The following is a 24,018-nucleotide window of genomic DNA, read 5'->3' as shown; positions in this document are numbered from 1 at the left end:
ATCTTTCAAGGGGTGGTAAAATCCTCAATAATATATTGTCCTGCAGATATCCATTCAAACTAGTACGGTCAGCAAGGTTTCTGACAGAGTCCCTGTTCTTCTCCCTTAATGATCTGGTTGAAAATCCTTCCTAACCTGGGAGGATGAAAATCACCTTTTAAACACCTATACAGTAGTGCTAACTTTGTGCTAAGTCTATGCAGGCCCTGGCTTGCCTTACCCTATATGCACTACCAGATTACAGATTGGACACAACTAAAAAATTAATGAAGTGAAGGAAATATACTTTACCTTTTGTGACTTCAACATCTTTTCTTATACCTGCTATATTGCTGTATATCTTCCTAACGAGATCCATGTTATTCAAAAGGGCATTAAATGCATTGAAGTAGGAGAAGCTGACCTGATGTGAAACAGTTCCACCAGCTACCTTTAAAAATTAAATGAATGTGGTTAAGTACCTTAAGGCTTTTAACAACATCTTATTACAAATTACAGAAACATCCATTTGGGCAAATAAGGAAAGAATTAAAGATATCTTTCTATTCCTGTAATTCCATGTATTGGCAGGGAGCACCAGGCATGAACCTATGGACAAAAGTAATTTTAAGCTATTTTTAATAGAAACATGAGGGGAGAATTATTAGACAGGATACTTTTTTTTCTTTCTTTTACAAACTGAATATTATGCAATGATCAGGTAATACTCACATAGAATCATAGAATGGTTTGGGTTAGAAAGGGGCTAGATGGTCTTTAAAGGTCAACTCCCCTGGCATGATCAGGGATATCTTCTACTAGATCAGGTTGCTCAAAGACCTGTCCAACCTGACTTTGAACAATTTCAGTGATGTAGCATCCACAGCTTCCCTGGGCAACCTGTTCCGCTGTCTGACCACCCTCATGGTAACAAAAATTTCTTCCTTATATGTAATCTAAATCCACCCTATTTCAGTTTAAAAACATTACTCCTTGTCCTGTCAATACACGCCCTGGTAAAAAGTTTTTCTTCGTCTTCCTTATAAGCCCTCCTTATATATTGTAAGGTCACAAAGAAGTCTCCCCAGAGACCCCTCCAGGCTGAGAAACTCTCTCAGCATCTTTACATAGAAGTCCTCTGATCATTTTTGTGGCCCTCCTCCGAACTTGTTCTATAAGGTCCACATCTTCCTTGTACTATTATTCAGTGTATCTGATACACACTCTAAATGGGTAACTGAGTATTTTTCTAATAGAGATATGCATGTAACCACTGCTTTAGACAAAGACAGTGACTGACTTCTCCTATCAGGTATAGCAACAACCATTTATTTCAAAGTCTACAGTTAGTACATAATATAAATCCTATGGGAGATGGTATGTCTTATCAGTCAGGCTTTTGCCCAAATTCATGTTCTTTCTGTGCAAAGTATAGTTTGCCCTCCTTTAGGGGAAAGCATAGTAGACTAACTCAAACTGCTTCCAATAGCACTTTAAGCATGTGAACCAGAGTGCCAAACTTTTCCGCTACTGCATCCAAGGAGTACTTCCATGTTTTACTCTGCCTGCTCTATTATGAAGGGAATAATCTCTAGCACTGAGGAAGTTATAAACAGGTAGGAAAAGACAAAGTGGGAGAGAATCAATAACATTTGAAGACATTTCAGCTATTAAACCCTGAACTCAAGGCACTTTTCATCAGACTTACTGAAACTAAATTTTCTTCCACAAACGGAGTTAGCATATGTGAGCGAAGGGTAACCATGATTTCACTGAAGTCGAGCCCAGTAATTGTACCACTTTTATTTTTGTCCTTCATTGCAAAGGCTTGTCTTGCATGTTCTGACTGCAGCTCCTAGAATTAGTATTTAGAAATAGCATATTAGCAAATTCTGTAACTCACTGTTCACACAACTGTTGCTCATTTTGTATTCTTACAGCATGCCTGAATATATTTGTGCATGTAGACCACAAAAAGACTGCAGTTTAAACTTACAGGCCAGCCCAAATAAAATAAGAAGTCTGCACAATGATTCATTCCATGCACAGATTCATTCCTCTGTCATAGAAAAGCCCCTATTCAACTGTAAGGAAATAGGCGCTTACGCTAAATGATTTGAGAAGTAACTTTCACATTCCTTTATTAAATACTTACCTGGTAGAGAAACTTCTGATATTGATCTTAAAGACTCAAAGGGAACTGATCTCTTTCATGTCCAAGATTAAATATGATTGGGGTATTACAAATTAAATAACTGAAAAGTATTTGGAAGTGAACAGGAGGACAGTGAAGATTATGTAATATAGTTCCAGATTGCCCAACAGACACTTCCCATAATGTCAGAAATGGTCACTCATTTCAGGCAATTTAACACTCCTATACAATCTGTAAAAAAATCTTCATATAAAGCACAATGCAGTAACCTAACCTTAATATAATAATGATGGTTGTAAATTCTATGTCCAGAAAAACTTGTTGCCATCTATTCAAGCAAACAATAAAGCACATTCAGCTGTCATTCAGACCTCTAGAAGCAGCTAAAATAATAACCATGTTGTGACAGCCAGTAAGAGGGCAAACTACTGAGCTTACATCACCTCTACAGTAATTTCTCAAGTCTTGTAACCTCAAGATTAAGGTTTTCTAGATCAGATCACAGCAGGCTTTCTGCACCCTAAATACCAAGCCCCATAAGACAAGACTATGAAGAGGAATCTAAATGGAGGGACAGGAATATCAAACTCATGTACATCTTTTAAATCGTGCAGTCCATACTATGTGTATGTACTAAGGGTCTTTTTTTATTATACGATGAGAGCAAGAGGTTATTGTATCTTACAAGACAGAATTTTGGAACAACAAACATAAAATCAAATATTTATCATTTTGATCTGGGTTCAACAACAAAAAGATGCTTCTTAGTAGAAATCTGTTCAGTTTTGGTTTTGTTATTGTTGTTTGTGCACTTGTGTCCCCAGTTTGTGTCTGGGATCACTTAAAATATGTAGCATCAAAGGCAGGACACAGTTTATTCCTTGAAAGTAACACCAACTTACACTGCGCCCTTAAAAGACTGTGCCTAATTCCAGCATCTCAATTTACAATATAGATTTCAGATTCTATCTAGTCACAATTCTCTAGAATCCACTGTAGACCTACTTTAATTCTGGACAATAATTGCAGTGTAAACCAGAGCACACCTATCACTCCCTACTTTTAAGAGAGTATGTTGAAGTTATTTTGTAAAAGGTCAGCTCTGGAAGTACATCATCTATTTTTCCTCAGGTCTACTAGACAGAAAACTAGAAGTAACATCATCAGGCGATCACTGCATCTTAACTTACAGAATTCAGTGCAATTACCTACAGTTGTGTGAACTTCTTTCTCTTGAATTACAATGTACATTTCTCCTACTTTACTCTTCCACCTTCCTCTATAATTGATGTCTTCCTTTACTTCCTTCTAATATAATGATCAATTCATAATATGTTTTTCCTGTAACTTTTCGGCTTAGAACAAAGTCCAGTTTTCTAAGAGTGAGATCTTTTAAAGGCTTATTCGTAGATGGTGCTTCAGCAACATCTCGGAAAATCAGATTTGCCTCCTGCTAAGTTGGCTGCATTTAAGACTAAACTCCCAATATATGTGTAGTAGCATGCAGGATAGTGAGAGCGAAAAAAAGGGTAAGTATTAGGATGATGTTTACAGAACTAAAAGAAATGTTAAACAATCTATTAACTTTATGTGGAAGATTACATGGTTAACAAAACAATTACACAAAGAATGTAATCTTTCTCTGGTTGAAGTTAGTTTTGCTATTATATTCCTATGACAGAAAAAGTAGACTGCTCAATCCAGTTTAACAACCAATGAAGTGGTCAATTTCCTAAAAAGTATATTTAATCCTATGTATTTATAGAATGATATTCAAGTTAAAGTACAATGAGTAAATACTGCTTACAGAACTGGTATAGAGAAATAATAGTTCATCATAACTGTTAGGATTAGTATCAGATAATGACGATCATTACCAGAATAAGCTCAAAACTTATAATGGTATAAATGTATTATTAGAGATGAAAATGAATTTCAACTGTGCTTTAAAAGAAGGTTAATAACTGACCTGCAAAAACTGAGTGAACTCTGAATAGTTAAGATGCTTCTTCCTGTTATGTCCAAAATGCAGTCGAATGAATTCACAGTCCCAGTTGAAGGGGATTTGAAGATGTATAGTACTTTGTTCAAATATTTCTTTGACATTTGCTTTGTGGGAGGAAAAAAACAAGAAGTAAGCTTTGGGGTATAGTAAATCTACAAACATTTCAGGCAGGATACAAACAAATTAAGTTTTAAGCAACTGTTTAAGAAATGCTTTAGTTTGTTAAGAATAATTGCTAACTGAGCCTTTATAGACTTTTGAAAGAACACATTTGCTACGCAATGTGATACTTTCTGTATTACTCCATAAAACCTTGGAGTGTTTTATTTAGTTTTAATTAAGAAGCAATTTCCCTTGTACATGACAAATAAGAGCTATTTTGCATTCTGATACAAAAATCAATAGTGGTTCTCCATCTCTGCCAGGAGTCAAATTAAGCCCTTTATCAAGAGCACGAATACCTGCATTACAGTCTCATGCAATATTTGTCATAGTAAGTATGGTTTGATTGAAACTTGATTATTACAATCACGCTGTCTGAATATGTCTATTGAAGATAGGTATAAGAAATGCCATCTAAAACATATCATTAACTCAGCAGAAAGCACCTTATTAAAAGCTTTTGATAAGGCCTTAGCACAAAAATCGAATCCTATAAAACATAATTGGTAGTCTCAGTTATTAAAATGTTTTAAGATAAGTGAAGACAGAGATGTCCTCTTTTAAATGAAGAAAAAAAATCCTGTCATTTCAGAATATGGAATTCTCCATATGCATACTGTACAACTGCAATATCAGTACCTACCATATCTGAATTCAATCAAAAGCCTCGTCTGAGAAAAAAGGCTTGCTTTATTCATATATAGCATTACCACTCTGCAACACAAGCCTGTTTTTTGTGCAGATTATCTGACCAAATAAACAGTATAACTGGACACCTATGAATGCATTGTGAACCCTTCTTGAAATCTACCTCAAAAGCACCTGAATTAATTTTAGCATTCATTGGCTACTCTTGAACCTGCTAACAACCAAAATAAAATATGGCATATCGCTCAAATTTAAAACAAAATACACATTATTTTAGCTGAAAACACACCTCTTTTGTAATATGTTTAGATTATTTGCTCAACACTGGAGTGGCATGAACATTAGCTGCATTAAAGGCATACCGTGGAACTATTAAACAGTTCTTTTAACAGACAGAATGTAATCAGAAGAACTTTGATATCATTTGCCATTAAGAACTATTTATTTCGAATGAATGTGTTTATTTTGAGTGAATCTCTATGCTAAAAGACTACTCCATTCATCCTTTCAATTCTGTAGCTATTCTAGTAGTGGACAAATCACTATATAGTTTTATATTTTCAGTGAGGAAAGGAAGGGAAATATTCAGAACAAGTATGTTTCAGAACGGGAACACACAGTAGGATCTTTGGCTAGATCACTTGCTCCACAGATAGTTTGAGATTGCATATTTAAAGAGCAGACTATGACTCTTGAGTGACTTAACTGTATTTTAGCCCTTACTTACAGGTTGAACACAGACAACAAAGAACTGCTATTTAAACCATAGTTTCCAATGCAAGGTAGGCTAAATGAGGTGTTCAGGTAAGCAGGAACCTCAAAAACCTTGACTAGTTGCAACTGTCCATTCATATCTACTCACTAATACACAAAGTGAGAGCTAGGAAAATGAGATGGAACATCAAATACATGGCACTAAACTGTTTTATTTTGCCACACTTCCTTTGAAAGTTTTGTCTGTAATAGGTTTATTCACCACTGCTAGAGATCAAGGAGCCAGGAGAGGTAAATTTAAATTCCCCACCTACTACTGATTCACTGTGGATTCTGACCAAACTACCTCGAGTCTGCATGCACTATAAACAGATCAATGCAGCCCTCTGTTGAACTTGCAAAATGGCACTGAACTGTGAATGGAACAGAAGACTGGCCTGCTTAATTGGATCTATTGGATTGGCTACTAATGTACACCCAGGGCATCAGCTAGTGATTAAACATCTGTAACACTGACTGCTTTTAAAATACTGAATTCTTCTAATGCAAACTTAGGAAAGAACTCACCGAAGCAGCCAGAAAATTTAAATTGTATTTCAATTGTTTCCAACAATTATTTCACAATGTTAGAGGAAGGTTAAAAAAAAGTTTCACTTTTTTCTTATACGAAATTATTCATACATGTTCATATAGACAAATCTTCCAATAATTTTTAAGGAGACTGAAGCCACTGGAATTTTCCTTACTCTCACTCAAGCATTTAATTGTGTATGACTTAAACCACTGAGGATTATTTTCCCACAGTATTGATTTTCCTTCCTAAAGAAACTTATAACTAGTCATCAAAACATCATAGGTTGAGATTTTTCAGCACACAAAAATAATACTAGTAAATGAAATAATAAATTTTACATTCAATAGTTGAGTGTATCGGTACTTGAAGAATCCCGATAGTGGCTAGCTAGCTTTAAAAAATAGTATCCAAATCAGACTGTTGCTTCTCTGAAAATTCAGACTCCTTATCCATTTTTCTTCAATCAGCAATATCTGACAATCACCAACGTATATTGCATTTGTTACAGTCTGTGTTTTAAGATATGCTATTGTATCTAAAGCTTAATTCCACGTTGGCTTTATGAAACATTTGGGGTGCAGGAGCAAAACTGTGTATGAGTTGTAAATAAAACAGTTGTAAGTAACTGACATAGTTAAGACTCTACACTTTTCCAAAGCGGTCTGGGATTCTCAAACATCTCCAGTAAGCACTTAAATTTACTACTTCTCTACCCAAGATTAGCAATGCTTTCTCCAATATATCAAGAATAGCTTCTTTAATCCAATTTTGTTGGCTTTTCTCTTATTTCAAAGGAAATAACCACCACTACTACTAACAACTCCGTGATGAGAAAAGATGCAAACGGACAATCACATTTCAGAAATGCATAAGGTGATCATGATTTGCACTTTGACCACTTTGAATTATGATCAAATGTCTGATTTTCAATTTATTTTTTTTCACAGCATAAGCAAAGCAATGATAACAAAGAAAACTTCAGTGGTACAGTAAAGGTACTTGTTTTTTTTATTTTTATTTTTTAATCTCTCTCAGTCAAAACCCAGTAATGCTTCTGAATTAAGATAAACTACAGGAATTTCCAACAGAGCTATTCTGCAGGGGGCAAACAGCAAATTATTTTTAAACCCTTTCATTTTAGTATGACATTTTACAGAATGTATTCATTGTCCCTGTCAATACATGTTGCTCATTTACTAATGTCTTCTCTTACTCTTTGCTCACCTTTCTGCAGTGGAATTCTTCCTACTGAGCTGATAACTTTCTTTCTGAGCTTATAGCAAAGCATTTTCTTCTCAGATAGGCATACAAGTCAGCATCCTGATGACAAGCTCAACTTACCATCAGCCCCAGGAACAATAAACCTACTACTCTAGTGCACTAGTACATTACCTCCAAGGCGACATGCATTCTCTCACGATTGCTTCAGAATTTCCCCACCCAATCATTTTAAACAAATTATAGATGCCTGGAGCAGCTATCTGCAGGCAGCATACACACGACTGGTTCAACCTCTATCAACACCATTACCTAGCAGGCTCAGAAAAATGATACAAGAAAAACAAGTTTTTTAGAAAATACTGAATTTCAGAGAAAGGGGAAGAAACTTTAAGTTATAAACACCAAAATATTTTGTTGATGAGGATGAGATGTAACAGAACACCAACACAACTGAGCAGAGCATTACACATCTAAATCCACAGAGGATACCGCTAGAGTTTGTATCTTTGAACAAACATTTTTTGCCCCCCTCATGGTGGAGATGAGCTCAGAACATCAAGTGAGCTTTGAGGTGGTAGCTATCATTTATTTTTACTAAAAGCTCCCCAAAATGCAGAGTGGAAACCTCACAAATTTTCAGTGCAATCAGACTGAGTTTGCCATTGCCTCTCACAAGTGATGCAATATCAATCATGCTTCTTAGAGACAAAAAAAAGTAAATGCAAGTTTTAAATACTACCATAAGTATACCAGAGGTTTGTTAAGAGGATGTTTTAATGTGTCTACTCAGTCATCTATGGCCTCATTTGTACATATTTCAGCCTCAACATAAATAAGGCATTTAATGTTTTCTATGCTGCTATTTTTTCCTATTTCTGCTAAAAGAAAATTTCATATATTTTCACTTTCAGCACAAAATAAAAAATCACAAGTAAAAGCAAGAAGACATTTTTAACGTCTGTTGCAACAGAATTATATTAACAGTGATCCGAGTATAAATACAATAATGACTTTGAGGTGAAAGCAAAAAGACAAGTAGCAGGAAAAGTGAGAAAGCTAAACTAGAAATAATTGCCTTGTACTTCTCTTATTTTAAAAGATTTAATCAGTGATTCTGATTAAGATCAAGATTAGCGACAGGCATAATAATGAACTGTCAATATATATAACTTTAATGTGGAGTTCTCCTTTCCTGTTTCCTCCTGCTGAACTATGATCTTGAACTTAATACTATAGAGAATGTTTGAGATCTCCTTATGTTCTTATTTACTATTATAATAAATAAGGATGGGCTCCCATCCTACACTGCTCACAGATGTTTAAAACTGTGGCTTAAACCAGAATCATACAACAGAAAAGAAGTAACAACAACAACCAAACAACATGACAACAAAAGAAAGTCATAGTCATTTTCTATATTATCCGCATGCGTTAACAAAAGACACCTTGAAAACAGGCAACTAACATATGGCAAACAGAAAGCCAACAAAAATAGTAGCTTTAGTTTACTGCACACTTGGTATGAACGTGTTTTTCTTACATCCTCAGATCCACAGTTGTGTGATTACGAGATTTTTCTGTTTTCTTTTAAAGGTTATAAATAATATTTCATAAATCAGAACTCTGATCTCAGAACTCAGAATCTCCAAACCCTGGCATTTTCAATCCTATTATTCTTTTAGAAATGGTGGAGGAGTGAGTACTAGCAATGATCTGCATTTCCTGAAAAATAATACTCAAAAGCAAAGAATTATAACAATGTGTATTCAACTCCTTTCCCTTATTTTTCTCACTCACCTTCTTCAAGTATTCTCAAAGTCTACCATGTTTAAGGGAAATCTGAACTTTCTTTCCCACATTAAAATGTGTTACAAAATAATTATTTTAAGAAAATAGACAGGACAAGATCATGGTACACTCCATTTCTGGAACTATTTCATTATATTGATATTTATTATTTCAATTCACCAACATCACTGTAATGTTTAACATAGTTGCATTAATAGGTATCCAATTCCTTTATAACCCAGAATGTCTTGAAAGAAGAGGCCACTATACTCTGCACAGTATTTTTAGTGAGATGTTGAGCTGCAGGATGTTTTTAAAACCTTACGTTTAGTTTCATAAGTATTTTCCAATAATCTCAAAAATAATTCAAAAACTCTGAATACAGAAGAATCACAAACACAAGGGCAGTAAAATTGTTTCAAAATCCCACTGTTTTAGATCATTTCTATCCACATTAGCACGGGTATTTGACCAAAAACAATCTCTGAAATGCTCCAGTTTACCAGAGAATAGCTTTCTTTGTGGTGACTCTACAAGGAAGAACAGCTGGAAAAGCCTTGAAATTGTACATTCCAATTAAAATTGACACAGTCCAGACCATTGTATGTTTTGTCCAAGGGAAGAATTATAAGGAATCTTTTTACCTCCAGTTAGACAACCTATTTTTTGAGAGAAGTTTCAGTGATGGTCACAGACTTCACCTTTTAACCACAGTAAGGGCTATCTGTTTTAGCATAGAAGCACACCAAGTAGCTTGAGCAGATTTATTATATAAGTTTGCTTTAACCTGAATTCGGGTCAATAGTCCTTTGCAGAATAGCAATAAAAAGAAATTTCCTTTGTGCAACAGCATTAACTTCATGGTCTGTCTTTAAATATTCACTCATGTTAAGTAGCTTGGTCAGTTACATCCTGCGATCAAAAGAGCAGAATGGTTCTTATCTTTTCTGGCTACAGATAGCAACCCAGAACAAGAAAGATAATGCATGAAAAAAAAAGAATAGCCTTTCTTTATCTGCCTTGGCTGTTATCTTTTAAATATTTTATGGTTAAAGCAATATTGTAAGGGATCATCAGCAACACATTTCTCAGAAAATAGTAACCTAGGAATCTTTTATGAAGACATACAAACATTTAAGTATGAAAGATTTATTTTTTCTATTTCTTCATGATGAAAAAGGTAAATTAAATTACACCACTGCTTGCATCAATGGGTTATTAAAGTAGTCATATTATTGCTTTTTATTCAGCAAGCTGACAAGTAGTCCAGTGCAGCTGACACATGTAAAGAATATGAACATGTTGTGCAACCAATTTGCTCATACAAAGTAGGTCCAATTCAATTTTCTTGCAATAGACCTGCTACACACATATTGCAGCATACTATCTGCATATCTATAGCAGTCATTCATATGGGATTTCAGGATGTCCGAAACTCCTGGAAAAATATCCCAAAGCAATAAGAAAGTAGATGACATTAAAGCGACAGAGTCAGCATACAGAAGGCTTCCTGTTTCAACAGTTTGAATTAACGCATATTGCATAGACAAAGACATTGATTAGTGCAGCATAGCCAACAGGTACTTCTACAAAATAGTTTATAAAGAATCAAAAATTGCTTGCCCTTTTCTATTTGTCAATTCAAAAGAAAGTAACGTATTGCAATTTAAGTAATAGTTTCTCCACTGAAAAGTTGGAAGTTAAACTTTTGGAAGCTAAACTTTTGCAGAGTCAAGTGTCATATGGAAGGTAAAGAGAACTGCAAGAAGCTAAAGTGTTCATGTATGGTCTATGTCAGTAAATAAATCATAAAAAGCAAATGATGTGAAAATGCCTGGAAAAACTTGCTTTCCAGCACGGACAGGTCTAAAGAATCAGCAAACATACTTAATTCTCTTCAGATAAGTGAAAAATTTGACTATATCAGGATAATTTTTAAAAATGCCATACAGTCATACCCCAATGATCTGAGAATATGGCTAGCTTGGGTGCAGGTGTAGTTCTTAATATGGTGCAGATGTACTTCTTAATATCACATTCAGAGCCAGCACAGCTTTCCTCTACTTTTATGGTTTAAGCCCAGCTTGAACACACACCAACATTATCTCACATCCAGCAAGACCAGTGTTGGTTCAATTTACTGGCCTAACAGACACAATTTGATCCTGTGTTCCATTCCCCAGCACCTCCATCCCTTGCTCCAAAAACACAGTGCAGAAAAACCTCAGTAAATTACTCTCATTTCTAGCAAGACTTAGTGGCTTGAGGTAGCTTTGGAATGAGTACAATCACATTCACAGTGTTGCATCTGAGCTAGAAAATCTTGACACGTTTGCTTCCATAATCAGCATGTCCATATGGTTTATCTGCTGACTGGATAAATTACCCGCTAATAAAAAGAGAGCTGACTTGTTTAATAGCAATTCTCACACTAATTGGTTAAGCTTATTTCATTACAGTATATTTCTAATAATTTACTACAACTTTCAGCTGTTAGTATGTAGAGCTTTTAGTTTACAGAAATGTATATATTGTACATGTTATGTTTCACAATATAGCACCATTTACTCTTTCTACTTCAGTCAAAGAAGAAAATTATCTCTACTAACTGAAGAGACCTTGTCTTTCCTTTCTTCTCAGTAGCTATTTGGAAGGATTCTTTGAAGAAAATCAGCAGAGAAAGTGTCATGTTTCACCATGACCATCTTCCTCTAAAGACCTGGGAAAATCCTAGTTTTATATATTCTCCTGTCTGTACATGAAACTAAACTCTGTGCCTTTCTGTTTATGTGGTATGAAAATGAAAGAATATAGGTCTCATTTACAAGATAGCCTTTACAGGCGACAAGACTGACTTGAAAACTGATTGCAGAGTTACCAAATTCTGAAAATATTATATATCATCATTCACATTTTTCCCCACATGCATTTATTTGCATAAAACCCAAGTAAAAGTAAGTAGCCCATTTTACAAACTACATAAAAAATGAAAAAAAAAATAAAAGCAGCAGTAACATTGGAATCTGTACCACAAAAACAGGTACCATTGATAGGTTACAGCTTACAATTACATATAGTCATAATTGCAATAAAATTTATTTTTCAAAAAACATGAGACCAATAGTAAGTTTTAAATTCCCTGAAGAGTTTGCTAAGTTTTATCAGCTTTTTGAAAAAAAATAATGAGAAAGATACTGAAAAAATATTTTTGCTATTTCTCTTGTTTGTGTTGTGCTTTCAGCCTCTAAGATAATGCTGTGCTCATAAAAATAATGATTCTCAGTCTGATTGAGGAATCTGTGTATAACCTAAACTGCTTTTTGTTGTTTTACAGAACCAGCTATTTCAAGTGTGTTTATATGAGCTACAAAATGCATTCCCCATTTTGTGAAATTATTAAACATACCATGATTAACAAGGTCACACTGATTGCTAGTTTGTCTACATTCTAATGACTACATTTACTGACTTCACCTTTGCTTAAGTTCTAAGAGATTTTCTTTTCAAGATGTTGTGTCTAAATTGTTGAGTATTTGACCATTCAGTTAATCATGTAACTTAATACATGTCATAATTCAAGCAGTTTGTTTCATACAAAGACCCACGCATTGTTTCAACTTTTTTTCCAAAGCTACAACAGTTTTCATAAAAAACAAAGTAGTACAAGCAGTAAGTGGTTACAAATCCAAGCATAGTTTGTATTTTCTTTATTAAGAAGTTTATTCTTTTGTATAGAAATAACATTTATTTCTCATTCCATTTTATTAAAATTCTTAGTAATGATTTCTCTAATTTTAATAAAAGTACAATTTTTTAAAAATATAATCTAGGCCTCCCTAAACTGCAATGTTAATAAGTTATTTCGCAACATCATAAAGCAATACGGATAGCCTAAAGAAATTTGCCCAATTGCTAATATATGTGTTAGAAGAAAAAAAAAAAAACTTAAAAAGGCCATAGTTTCTTCCTAATTTTTTTTTAAAAATACATGATCTAGCTAGAAGTTACACTCATCATACTGAAGTAAGACGTGTTCCTCAAGAATAGGAGCGCTAGACTAGGAACTCGAAAGATCAGACCTCCTTCATTTCTATTTTGAACTCTTACTATATGAAATGACAATTCTCCAAAGATATCAGGAGATCCAAAACAAGTTTTAAAAATCCCTCAGCAACGAAGGAGCTCAAAGTCCGTGACAGGAAAATTTTACTTAGGATGATGCTGAACAAAATAGCATTGTATTAACTACTTTAAAGAACATGAAAAATCTTGATTCAAAAAAGACAGAGCAAAATATGTTTCCTTTATTTCTTAAAATTGTATCACTTGGAAGAAAAAAAAATTACTCATGCAAACTCTTCTAGAAAGTCAGTATAGTACTACACAATACGCATTTCTAGTTGTGATGAGCTATTCTTATCATTTATACTATTATTATTGCTTTCTTAAACTGTTTTTCTTTAGATATTCTTACCAAATGTTACTTCTCCATTGCCAGTCTTGTCAAATAACTGAAAAGCAACAATGAATATTGCATCTGGAGTACACAAAACAGATTCAAATGCCAAAAATTCTTGATAGGAAATCAACCTACAAAGGAAAATATAGAAGTTATAAAAATGTCAACAGATTGTTCAAAATATCAATGGTATTTTGTGCTTGATGCTCTAGAAAGTGTTACAATCCAATTATTATAGAAAAGGACTGAATTCTTCCTATCCGTCAACAACAAAATATAACTAATTCTCAGTGAGTATCTACTATTTGTTAACTTGTAATTATATATTTAGGCAGACAGAACTTAAAAACTGAGACATTCTATCAGCATGAAATTTACAGGCCTGTCATTATATTACTAATTTTAATATTTCTCAGTATTTCTACTGAGAAAGAAAAGGAAATTTAATGTAAATATAACACTATACAATAAACATATTCTTAAAACAGTGCATAACATTCATTTTAAAAAGTCCAAAAAAGTTATACTTTAGTATGCATACAGAAAAAAATATTACACTTCAAATATAATATGAACTGCAAAGTCGTGTACAAGAAAAGAAAAGACAAGAAAGAAAGAAACTATAAGAACATTTGGACAGTTGGACATGACCAAGGAAGCTAAGGATTCAAGTGTAACAATTGATCACAAGACTACGAGTTGTGCATGTAAGACATTCACCATACAGAAAAACGCAACTCAGGATGCATCAGGGGAGCTTTTCTGTGCGAGATGAGGAAGCAGCAGTATCACCAGATAGGGCTCTCACGACATCTCTGGAACGCTGCATACAAATCAAAGTCCTTGTGTTCAACACATATAAACTCAGACTTGAATGGATGCACAAGTAGCTTATTATGACAATCATAAACTTCTCTAGAGGAACTCAGCTTATTCTGACAAGCAGGAAAAAAAAAAAAACATCTAGAAGGGCTCTATAATCTTCTATATATAGAAATGCTCTATATAAGAAAAGCTACAGAAAGATGAGCCTCAAGCCAGAAGATGAAGGATAACTGGCACAAGAACAAAATTGCATTGTGTTATCTGTAAAGATATTCAGAGTGGGCATATACTGTGGCCTTTCCAGAATACTGCAAACAAAATCGCTAGGTTTTAACAGCAAATATGGTTTCTTAAAACTACTGTGTGATTTCACCCTTGTAAAAACAGGGGACTTAGATTGACAACTTAGAATATTCCATCCAGTTCCAAGTGTACATAATTGATCTGAATTTATAAGTGTACTCTTTAGAACATTCTATAGTATGAGTACTAAATGTACTCTTCACAGAAGATCATTAGCTCAGAGTGATTACTTCACATATATGCCACTTATTGATGAGGATATACATATAAATTCTGTTCCTCTTCGAAAAAAAATCAAACCACACTATTCCTTAGTTTAGCTAGTCTTTCTCTGACAACGTATATGCAGAATCAAGATACTTTAAACAAGATCACATATTTTAACATTCTTGCATAAATGTATCGCACAGAAAAATACAGAAAATGTAGTGATTTTGAAAGGAATTAAGATATAACAAATATAGAATTATGATACTAATTTGTCACACTTTAGCCATCAAATCAAAGATGAGAAAATGGTTCTCCAGATGTGAAGTCAACTTCATCCAAATTATTATTTTGATAAAGGTTTAGTATCAAAGACACAGAATATCCCTTAAAATAATTGTAAATACTATAATTTCCAAACATATCTCACATAAAGGTGTAAACCTGGCATTAATTCCTAACCAGGAAGCTTTACAACAGACAGAATCAAGTGATGATCTCTGCAGAATGCATTCGTAGAAGCCTGAACCTGAAAGAAGCCATTCTTCAGAGGTCTCCCTTTAACAGTGCCTACAGCAAAAGGAGATAGACACATTCAATTTCCTTTCCATACGTTCAACTTGCAATGCCTAAGAGCAAGGATCCTGTGACCCTCCATTATCAGGGTGGAGGTAACAGGAGGTGGATTAAATGAAACAATGGAGTTTCCCATCCAATCACTATTCAAGTATTGTTCAGTGAACCTGCTGTATTGTAGAGTCCATAACAACATCAAATCACTTACCTCTCATTTTATTGGTAACATTAAAAAAAAGAAAACAACTACTACTACTTCTGTACTGTTACTCTTCAAAGTAAGCACACAAAGTAAGCCACATGGTTAAATTCTACTCTATCTTTCTTTGTTTCATATGCAAGTTTTTGCTCTTTACACACACAACATAGCTTTTAGATATAATGTATATCCCTATTGTGACCGTCCATTATGTGAACCATCAGCTCTTTCTTCAGGAATTCACTTAAGAACACACTTGCAAATTCTAAGAACAATATACCGATAAGCAGAGTAGCCAGAAATAAGCAATTAAAATGAAGAATCTAGAATGACTACTGTGAAATTTTGCAAGTTTGGAGGGAGAAGAAAATCTTTGATTTTACAACTTGAATACCAGCTAATGTCAGATTAGACTTATGTAACCAAGAAGCTGGTTTTGGCACACATTTATGTATGAGAAAGGACATGTACCCTAAATCCTAATTTTAAAAGCAGTGCCAGCAGTCTGATGGCATAGGAATGCTTAACTGCTGCATCAATTAAATCCTACAGTATTAAATAGACACCAGAGAAAGCAGTCATTTAAGGCCAAATGCTAATTTAGACCTCATCATATTAATTTCTCAGAACTTGCATTTGTGACAGTGAGGAAGAAATGCTTCGAAAATGAAGAGTCTCTTGTTATACGAACTACCATAGGGAATTCTACTAAAGCAAACTAGTCTTGTACTGTAGTAATGGGAGAAGGCAACAGTTGGAACAGTTAAGTGAGTATTAAATTACAAGCAGAAGTAAAAAAATAATAATAATAATAATAAATCTAAATATATTTGCATAAAGACAGCCAGTTCCAAAATGTGCTTTTTGTGTTTTTTTCTCTTAAAGCAACAAAGTTAAGCCTAAATGAAGTCAACAGATATTAAAAAAGAAAAGTTACAAAGAACATTTTGAGTACTTATTTGAAGGGCAAGCAAGACTAACAGATTATGACAACAGATACAGGAATTAAATTTCATAACAGAACCAAAGCTTCTCAGTGACTTGCTCTGTGACCTTGGGCTGTCATTTAATTTACAAAGGCCTGTACGGAATAAGACTGGTGATACTTCCGTGGACTTTATAAAGCAAATTTAAGTCCTTGGAAAGATGTAATTAATGGAAATCAGTAGAAGATTACAATAATTATTCATGCTACATATTAAACTCTCTGTAGAGATGATATAAGAGTCTGGATTTTGGTATATTACAGCTCACTATAAAAGGAATATTACAAACGCAGAAGTAAACCAATGATGATGATACAGGTATAACACTCTTCAAATGAATTACTGATTAGAGATAAATATAGATTAAAACATTACGGAGAATACATTTCAGAAAATGGGTATTCAGACAGATAAACATTTTGTATTGCAGACTATATGATAATAATTCTCTTTATTTCAATGTTTCCATACAAAATTAGATAAAGCACACTTACCCGTATCTGATTACCTCACTTCCAACATTACTCAGATTAAAAAACAAAACAAAAATACTTATATTCACAGAGTAAACAACAAAAAAGCGATGCCTCATTGTCGTGTTCTGTTGTAGCAATAAAACAAATTATTGACTTCTTACTGTAAAAAAGGTCCTTTTATAAAAAAAATTTCTGAAGAAACGAACACCCTAAAAGATAACCAACAGCTTTCAGAGAAACAAGACACTCAACATGTTGGTTTAGTAGTCATCAGTTAGACTTATTTCAATCTGTAACAACACAAAAAAGTACAGTATGTATCGCAAGCAGTGAGACAGGTTATTTGGATTTATCAAAACGTATGTATATACCAAATGTATTATCAAAATGCTGCAGATTTTTTTTAAAAGGCATCATGTAATATTATGTCAAATGGGAGATCCTGTATTTGTCATTTAGTATAAAATGTAGGCAGCATACACAATTTTATTTGTAAAGCACAGACACTGCAAGTTGCTCAGAATACTGTGCAAGCTAATAAAATAGTCTAAAACAGGATATAGGAGAACAAAAACATTGAAGTGATGTCAATGGTCAGATTCTGACTCACAAAACCAAGGAAGTCAAGGGACTTACAATTTAAAGTAAGTTACATCTATCTGTTTACATATCCTATTTTAACAGCAACTTTCTATCTCTTCTCTACAACACACCCACTCCTCTCTGCATGCTTGACCTCTACTGTGGTCTATCTTAACCTCTTCACTTTAACATGTCCGTTCCTAACATGTTCAGGTTCCTACCTGAATTCAAGGCCAAAGCTAGAGGCCTGCATACAACAAGAAAGAAGGCTCTTCTGAAGAGTGAGTTAGAGGATACTACCTCAGTGGAATGGACATTTCGTAAATGTCATGTCAGAGATATGAGTACACAGAAAATAACTTTATCTGGCAATCATACTGTATTAAGCTTATTTGCAGTTTAACTAACTTCTCTGCATTTGTACTAATTGTCAAAATGCCTTCAAAACAAAACTTCCTTTTAAAAATGCTTTGAACTCTGCACTGTTAAACGCCATATTTTCCCCGAAGTTCCACAAATGTATAGTCTACTGTACTTGATAAAAAACTTATTGTCCAATCAAGCTTGAAGTGTAATAAAATCAATAATGCATTTTAGAAGATGAAATTACCAAAGAAACTCACTCATTTACCAATGAATTACAGGCTTCTAATGGAAAGCAAAATTCTCACCCATCTTTAGTTTGATCTGCCACTCCAGCCAACAGCTGTACTGTTTTAGGATTATAACGTGGATCTGTATAAAGTCCTAGGTATTTCTGCACAAAATCTTCTGGAGTCATGTAATGCTCTCCATCTTTCTCAACGCTGGCATACTAGAATAAAAACAAAAAACAAAACCACAAGAACAAAAGTGAATCCATTTAGATGTTAATTATTAGTGATTACCAAACTACTATCTTTACCGAATATCACTCAAAACGGTGCACAACTGTATGCAACTGCTCTGAAATTAAAGTGTATGCTTCAACTAACAGTGTTACCATACCAGTTGCATACCACCAACAACCAGAACAACATCTATCCCTGCGGAACAGATGTGTACACAAAATAACCAATATCTTCTAATAAAAAGACAGTTAAGCACTTTCAGAAACTGTCAGGTAATTGCACAAATTTACAAAAATTACAACCATGCTATAGCTTTTCATTTGCAGCTACACTGCAAAAACACAGCACAAGTTCTTCCTTTGAATTTCTAGTGGGAGATACCTTCTAATTAATTGTTCCTAATCACTCTTGTAATTAGTTTGAAAAATGCATATTACTTTTTTCTTTTTGTGAGAAGTAACTTTTCAGATTCATTTTTCCTGAAACTAATAGCTTTCACATTTGTCTTTTAAGTAAAAATTCACACACACACTTACTCTCTCACTCACATATACCCTCAAAAAGGTCAACTGAAATGTTTTGGTTTTGAGATCTTATTAACAAATTTTCAAATAAAAAAGCACATGCAAATTTTACAATTATATAAGTAATAAATATTAACAAAACTAATTAAGAATAAAATTACCTAAGACTAATTAAGAATAAAATAAAGAATAAAATTACATCTTTCTTATTTGTACACCAAGACAACTGCCATATGACTGTACAAGTATTCTATTACTTTTCTGTGTTAGATCATTAATCGCTGACTGTTATAAACTTTTAATTTAAAGTAAATTTTTTAGCCTAACATAAATTCTGTACCTTTAACTGTCCAGTTAGGCTGGATAATACCAATCTAGGACTAAGAATGTGAGAATGCAGGAGTAGAAAGCATCACAAGTTCATTTTACAAATCAAGCCTACTTCTGAGTTACCAGAACTAGATGCTAATCGGTCATTCCTGTCAATAACCAATACTATCACCCCTCTTTTTATGTGCCTTGATACAGAAGCACATATAACTTACTTTCTTGCTATCTACACTGAATGAATTACTTCCTTGCTATCTGTTGCCATCACTAAACATTAAGTAGCATATAATATTTGAAGCCATCATCATGTAGGAAAATTAATAAAGGAGAATTGTATTATGAAAGTTCCTACCCCTCAGGTCTTGTTTCAAGATGGCAGCACTGTTGCAGAAATTTTTTCTCATTTATGATATGACAGTAATCTTAGAAATAAAACCTTGCAAGATTAAATTATGTTTGCATCCTGTAATAGAGGAAAAAAGCTCACAAAAGATTTCTAGTTCACTAACCTACTGTGATCCAGTCCACTTTGATGATTGAGTTTTTCTCTGCATTTTTGCTCAGAAAACCTGTAAGAAACTTACTAAATAGCTTTAAACCCATCTCTTCTGTTCACTCTCTCCACTTGTAGATACAAAGATTTGGATGCAAATCTTCACATATGCATAGAACTGTCTTCCTTCTGAGATATGGAAATTGCAAAATTCCACAGCTGTTTCATGAGAATGTTGATGTGCAATTAAAGTAGTGACTTTTAATTCATTTGTGAAAATGCAATTCACCTTTCTAGATTCTAGTCATTGAAAGTCATCAATGTAAGTGTTCTCTGCAGAAAAAGAAAAGGCAATGCCCCCCACATCTCGAAGAGCTATCATCTATGCAACATCTATGTTTGGAAATCCAAACTTCAATTAGTAGCCTTACATGTAATTTTTCAGCTGTTCCACTATGCACTGCAGTATCTTGATTCAGTTCATAGTTTTTTGTGAAAGAGGAACAAAACAGCTCCTCAAACAGCCAGGGATCCACAGGAATTAGAGTGTTAACACCACCACCTACACAACAAACCTGTTAAGATGTAACACTCCACTATGATAAAGGAGAATGTTTACACCTCTAAAGTATTTTTCAGCTGTTCTGAAACCCAGTTTCAACATAAAAGAGCTTGCATCAGCATCATGGTCTCCTTAAGCATCTCCCTTAGCCTCCCACATCTCTTCCACAACACCAGCTCCTCACATCACCTGTCCCTCTACCACCCTATAGTTGTGATGACAGCTGTTTGCAAGACTGACTGTACACCAGACTATTGAACTTATCCATAATTAATGGATGATTTCCACAAAAATGGGAACACAAAGCAACAGATGGGAATCCTTCAATTCAGCACTGCTGCTGACATGAGACATGATGAAACTGTGGCTTTGCTGAATCAACTCAGAAAGGTTCTCTTCTCAGCCACCTATAGATGTGACTTAAAAAATGCATTGTGAAGCTCAGTTCTGCTGCAATGCACATAATCTACATGAAGTTTTATATATGAAGGACCATCAAACATGGAGAGTATCGAGCACATCCTTAAGAACAACAGAATTCAACTGCTTGACAACGGATGGCCTATGAGAGAGTCAAAAATCTAAACATCTTTTTTTAATTCAGACACCAACTTACCTGAGTTTATTACAAATAGTGAATTGTTTTTACAACAAAACCTGCGTAGAGGAAGTTTTGTTTGAAAAATTTTGAGACTAAAATAATTAAAGGACAGATACGTTCAGCTCCATATGAGAAGGTCATGAGCTTGGCTGTGAGCCAATAAGTTAATGTCTGACAAAGTAGCTAGGCTATTCCCTGTTGGCACGTATTTACAGCTTCTGCCCTTAAGTGATCTTTTCACCATGCAACATAAGTATCTTTTGCAACAAGACAGGCAATTGTTAATTATACTTTAATTTGCAGATAAAATATGACAAACAATCAAATATGTATTTCCCTGTCTTGAATTATGTTACAATATATTTTAAAATTTACAATACATGTATAGCCTATCTCAGAAAGGCACTTCATGAATTTGCATATGACTTTTTTTTAAGCTTCATCACAAAACATGAGCACACACAAAATCTACTCTATTCGTACAATGTCGTGTTAGGTAGCACCATGCTTTTAGAAGTGATGCACTGTTTGAAAAATTGCTTAGTTTTCAGTTTAAAGTGGGGCTTTCTATCCCAATGATTTTATCTGGGCAGAGAAGAAAGAATTTCTAAAACAAGAAACCTATGGACACTCTCAACATTTTGATTTATTTATTTATTTTAAAGTCTCAGGTATGAGCAGGAGACCCAGGACATTTTTAAGGGGGGTAGGGGGAAGTTTCACATATGAAAATTTGGAAGTTTTTGGGCTTCTTTCTCCACCTTGCTAAACAGGTTTCACTTGCGTTTAGCAGATGGGGAATAATTCAGTTATCTTTCCCCAGGGTTTACTGTGCCTTGCCTAAGAAAAAAGAATGAAGTCTCACTAAGAAATCTGATAATTGTTGTTCTATGCAAGTATTTAATCTTTCTGTGGATTTCTGTTTTGTTCTTTTATGGCTGTCACTGAAGTCAGTGGTTAACAAACATCTGAGAGGTAACTTATTTGATGGTGTACACACACGAGGTTTTAATGCCTGCATTCCACAGTTACAGGATTACCTGGAAATAATAGCACAACGCCTACTTTATGCAAGTAGAGTATTAAAGTGAATTAATTAAACCATTAATTTTTAATGGTTTAAAATAAATTTGAAAAACTTAGCAAGCTTTAGGAATTCTAAAAGAAGGGCAAATGTTTTATCGGTTAAGATACAACTTAGACTGGCAGAGGAGTCAGTGTTATCCCATTAGAGGATACGTATGAATAGAAGGAAATTTAAGCACACTCTCTATGAATAAGGTGGCTGACGAGGAGGCCTAGAGTTCACATCTTCCCTTGCATCCATTTCCAAGGGAAGCCAAATTTAGGAAGGAATGCACGCCCTTTAACTGAAGCTCACAGAACAGGCCTGCACCCTCAGCAAAGAGCACAACATATCTGACCCGTGATGTGTGCAACACTAACAGTATTTCATAACAAGACTCTACATATAACTTAGTCTTAGAAAGACTGGGTTCTCCCTAGATTTTTTTCATGTTTGCAAATAAGTTTGCTTGCTACCTGTCAAAGAAAGAACATAATTTCACCTTCAATCAGAATCAAATAACCCCCCCATATATATAAACTCTTCCTATTTGAAGCAGTGTCTGTGTTATGTCTTTTTTATGACAATCTCACGTACCCAAGGGGAAACAAGAGAGCTTTTGTATTTTTGACTTCTGAGGGCATGAAACATTCTACAACTTAATGTACACGTTTCTTTGAAAGTTATATGGAAAAAAACAGAAAACTCTTTTAAGCCTGTAGTTTGTTTGCTTTTTAGGTGAATAAAGGATATATCGTACAACTTAATCTCTAAGTTGTCTGTATGGCAACATCCTTCCTCTCCGCTTTTCCCTGTATCACCAAAATCAAGAACTTCAAACAATTTACTTATTTCCAAAAGCAAGTACTTCTAGTGACTATAAGTCAAGGATCATGCAAAGTTCCCTTTTACAAACTGAATATTTTTACATCAGGCTTGGGTTTTTTTTGGAAACAATTTTGCACTACAAGTATATGTATGAAAATTCATATTTTCATGATTCCTGATTGATTAATGTACTCTATTGTATCCCTTACATACAAAAGCTGAATGTCACATCAACAAGAAATGAATTTGTGATAGAATAACTTTAACTAGAAATTAACAGCTGGGCTTCCATGATTTGATTCCAAAGTTCTAAATTTTAACACTTGAGTGATGTTATCAGAGTAATCTCTTACACAAAATCAAAAATCCCCCCAAATAATAGTTGAGATACCATGTCTCCCTCTTGGGCAAAAAGCTTTCTTCATCTAATTCTTACATGTTAGATAACAAGGTAGGTCCAAAAGCTGCACATCAGAGATGTCATACTAGAGCTCATTATTTACAATATTAGCTCTAATATTTACATTCTTCCCTTTCTCATAGAGTTAAGCTTCTTGAATATACTATGTAATACTCAGGAAAGAAAAAAGATATTTTAGGGATTTTGGAAACATCCATGAACTAATCGTGGACCTAAAACATAGGACCTTCAAACCTTATCATCAAAGTTTTAAGACTGATTGGATTTTTTTTCAGATCATGCTTCACTGTAACTAAAGGGAATGGATAAAGCTTCACATTATTATTTAAGTATAGTAATTTTAATGCCCTGCAAGAGATAATATTATGAAATACATCGATCTTAAATAAAAAATAAGTTTAAATTCTAAAAACATGACCAGAAATCTACCTATTTATAAGAGGATCGCATAAAAGCTATACAAGTATACAGTTTTATAAGAAGTATTTTTCAGAATCATGTAAA

At 34.1% G+C, this 24,018-nt stretch overlaps 1 protein-coding gene across 7 annotated transcripts in view; it reads right to left on the bottom strand.

Annotated features, from left to right (window-relative positions):
• SLC25A12 (solute carrier family 25 member 12) overlaps positions 1-24,018 on the bottom strand; it is a 51,377-nt gene that overhangs the window by 26,378 nt on the left and 981 nt on the right. For 2 of the 7 annotated variants that reach the window (XM_040562483.1, XM_040562489.1), the window contains exons 3-7: positions 18,531-18,673; positions 13,721-13,836; positions 4,104-4,243; positions 1,688-1,834; positions 292-430 (exon numbers count right to left, since the gene is read on the bottom strand). In XM_040562483.1, coding sequence (XP_040418417.1) covers positions 292-430; positions 1,688-1,834; positions 4,104-4,243; positions 13,721-13,836; positions 18,531-18,673 — 685 coding nt within the window. Of the gene's footprint in view, positions 1-291; positions 431-1,687; positions 1,835-4,103; positions 4,244-13,720; positions 13,837-14,425; positions 17,642-18,530; positions 18,674-24,018 lie in introns of those variants that run through there. The other 5 variants (XM_040562488.1, XM_040562486.1, XM_040562484.1 and 2 more) reach the window with 5 other exon arrangements.

This window comes from Cygnus olor, chromosome 6 (assembly GCF_009769625.2).
Source record: "Cygnus olor isolate bCygOlo1 chromosome 6, bCygOlo1.pri.v2, whole genome shotgun sequence".
Lineage (NCBI taxonomy): Eukaryota > Metazoa > Chordata > Aves > Anseriformes > Anatidae > Cygnus > Cygnus olor.
Note: the sequence above shows the minus strand (reverse complement) of the source record. Positions and strands in the feature narration are given on the sequence as shown.